Below are 2023 nucleotides of genomic sequence, written 5' to 3' on the forward strand. Positions count from 1 at the left end.
AGAGAGAGAGAGAGAGAGAGAGAGAGAGAGAGAGAGAGAGAGAGAGAGAGACAGACAGACAGACAGACAGACAGACAGACAGACACACACACACACACACACACACACACACACAGAGAAAGAGACAGAGGCAGAGACAGACAGATACAAAGTGACAGAGAGACAATTAACCAAATGAAACCAAAAACCCATACACGTCCGTTTGAACCTCATGGAATAATAATCAAATCTATACCCCCCCCCCCCCCCTCCCTCCCTCTCTCTCCCCTCAGAAAAACCTTTGCCCGACTCCGAAGACAACTACGACAAGAATCTCTTCTGGACCGTGGTGGGGATCCTCATCGCCGTTATCCTCATCCAGTTCTTCATCCTGGCCTTCTGTCTTTGCCGGAACAGAAACAACGCGCATTCGGGCAAAGACGCTAACGTGTACAGCAACGGCGCCTTCAACGCTAAAGACGTTCCTTCGTGATGACCATGATGACGTCAAAAACCATATTGTGTCACAACGCGGTGGAATCAGACGCTCGTCAATTTTTGAGCATGTAGAGTTATTGGTACTATCTTAAAGCTTGCTCAGTTGTCTTGCTATAGGTGAAAAAATGTCCACCTATCTTGAATAGAAGTCAAGATATTTGAGATTGAAGAAGGTGAGGTCGCCTGGTTTCAAAGGTAGAATTAGCGAGAAAATGGCCGCCAACGTTGGGTTATTTCTATAGCTTGAAAGTCCGTGGAAACTTAAAACTTACATTTTTTTGTGGCATTAAAAAACCTTTTTCCAGTAAAACCCACCCAGAAATGTGTTCTCAATTGGACAACAGTATTGTTAAACAACAACAACAACAACAACATCAACAACAACAACAAAAATTCGATAAACATTGGCATACTTTCAGAAAAATGCCAGTTTCTTCAATTTCATTATTTTGACGAACGCTTTATTTCACCACGATGCCTTACATAATTATTTTCCAGCACGTCACACACAGTATGCAATGCCTCTCTGATTCATTCCGCACTTTGTATTGTAAGAACAGAACTAAGCTGACTTAATTCTGTATTGTCGAGACTAGTGCTTGCCAACCTGGGCAATATAGCCAACTTGTGGTGGACGGCCGGGATCTGCCGGGGAGTGACAGCCAATGAAAGACCCATTTCATAATAATAATGATAATAATAATAATAATAATAATAATAATAATAATAATAATAATAATTAAAAGGGTGATAATTTTTTATAAAAAATAGAACAGTGATGATGATGATAATAATAATTCTACTATATAATAATAAAAGTAATAACAATGATATAATTTTTTTTAAATTAAAAAAACAATAATAATGATGATGATGATGATGATGATGATGATGATGATGATGATGATGATGATGATTGTGTTTCTTTAGCTTTTAGAGTGACGTAAGACCACAGATTGAAATGAAAAAAAATTATATCGAGCTCGTTTCGGTACATTTTTGTAGTAAATTTCTCGGAATCAGAATGAAAAGGAAAGGAATTTCACCGCGCTCTGTTGTCTTGTGCGTTGATCCCCGACCCTTTGCATGCTAAGACGATCCCGACCCTTATAACGCTTACAAGGATAATAATATGATTTCTATACACTTTACTTTTACCAACATTCGGAATGATCCAATTTTTTAATGAGCAAAATTCATTAGAAACGAAGGAAAACGCAAAAAGAAAGCAGTTCTTTTAATTCTTCGTCTCTAATCGTCCTGGTAATTTCTCTCTGTGAAATGAATAACGATTTTCATTGTCATTGTCAATGTAATGCCAGAATTATATGTTGGTTTATTAAGTCAATCCTGAGATGTATCACGTCTACACACTCTGTTACAGTTCTGGTGATTAAACCTATAAATTTGTGTGTTTTGTATTTGTATGTGTGTGTGTGGTGTATATGTGAGAGTATGTGTGTGCGCGCACGCGTGTGTGTGCATGTGTGTGTGTGTGTGTCTGTGTGTGTGTGTGTCTGTGTGTGTGTGTGTGTGTCTCTGTGTG

The 2023-nt window shown here is 38.5% G+C and overlaps 1 protein-coding gene across 1 annotated transcript in view; it reads left to right on the plus strand.

The window, feature by feature from the left end:
* The window catches only part of LOC101854103 (laccase-4), a gene marked incomplete at its 5' end in the record, with an annotated part of 17971 nt that extends 17388 nt beyond the window's left edge, over positions 1-583 (plus strand). Inside the window, 1 exon segment of the mRNA XM_013085192.2 lies at positions 273-583. Within this exon segment, the coding sequence (XP_012940646.2) occupies positions 273-472 (200 nt within the window).
* Positions 584-2023: the final 1440 nt, after the last annotated feature.

Source organism: Aplysia californica, unplaced genomic scaffold, assembly GCF_000002075.1.
Source record: "Aplysia californica isolate F4 #8 unplaced genomic scaffold, AplCal3.0 scaffold00355, whole genome shotgun sequence".
Lineage (NCBI taxonomy): Eukaryota > Metazoa > Mollusca > Gastropoda > Aplysiida > Aplysiidae > Aplysia > Aplysia californica.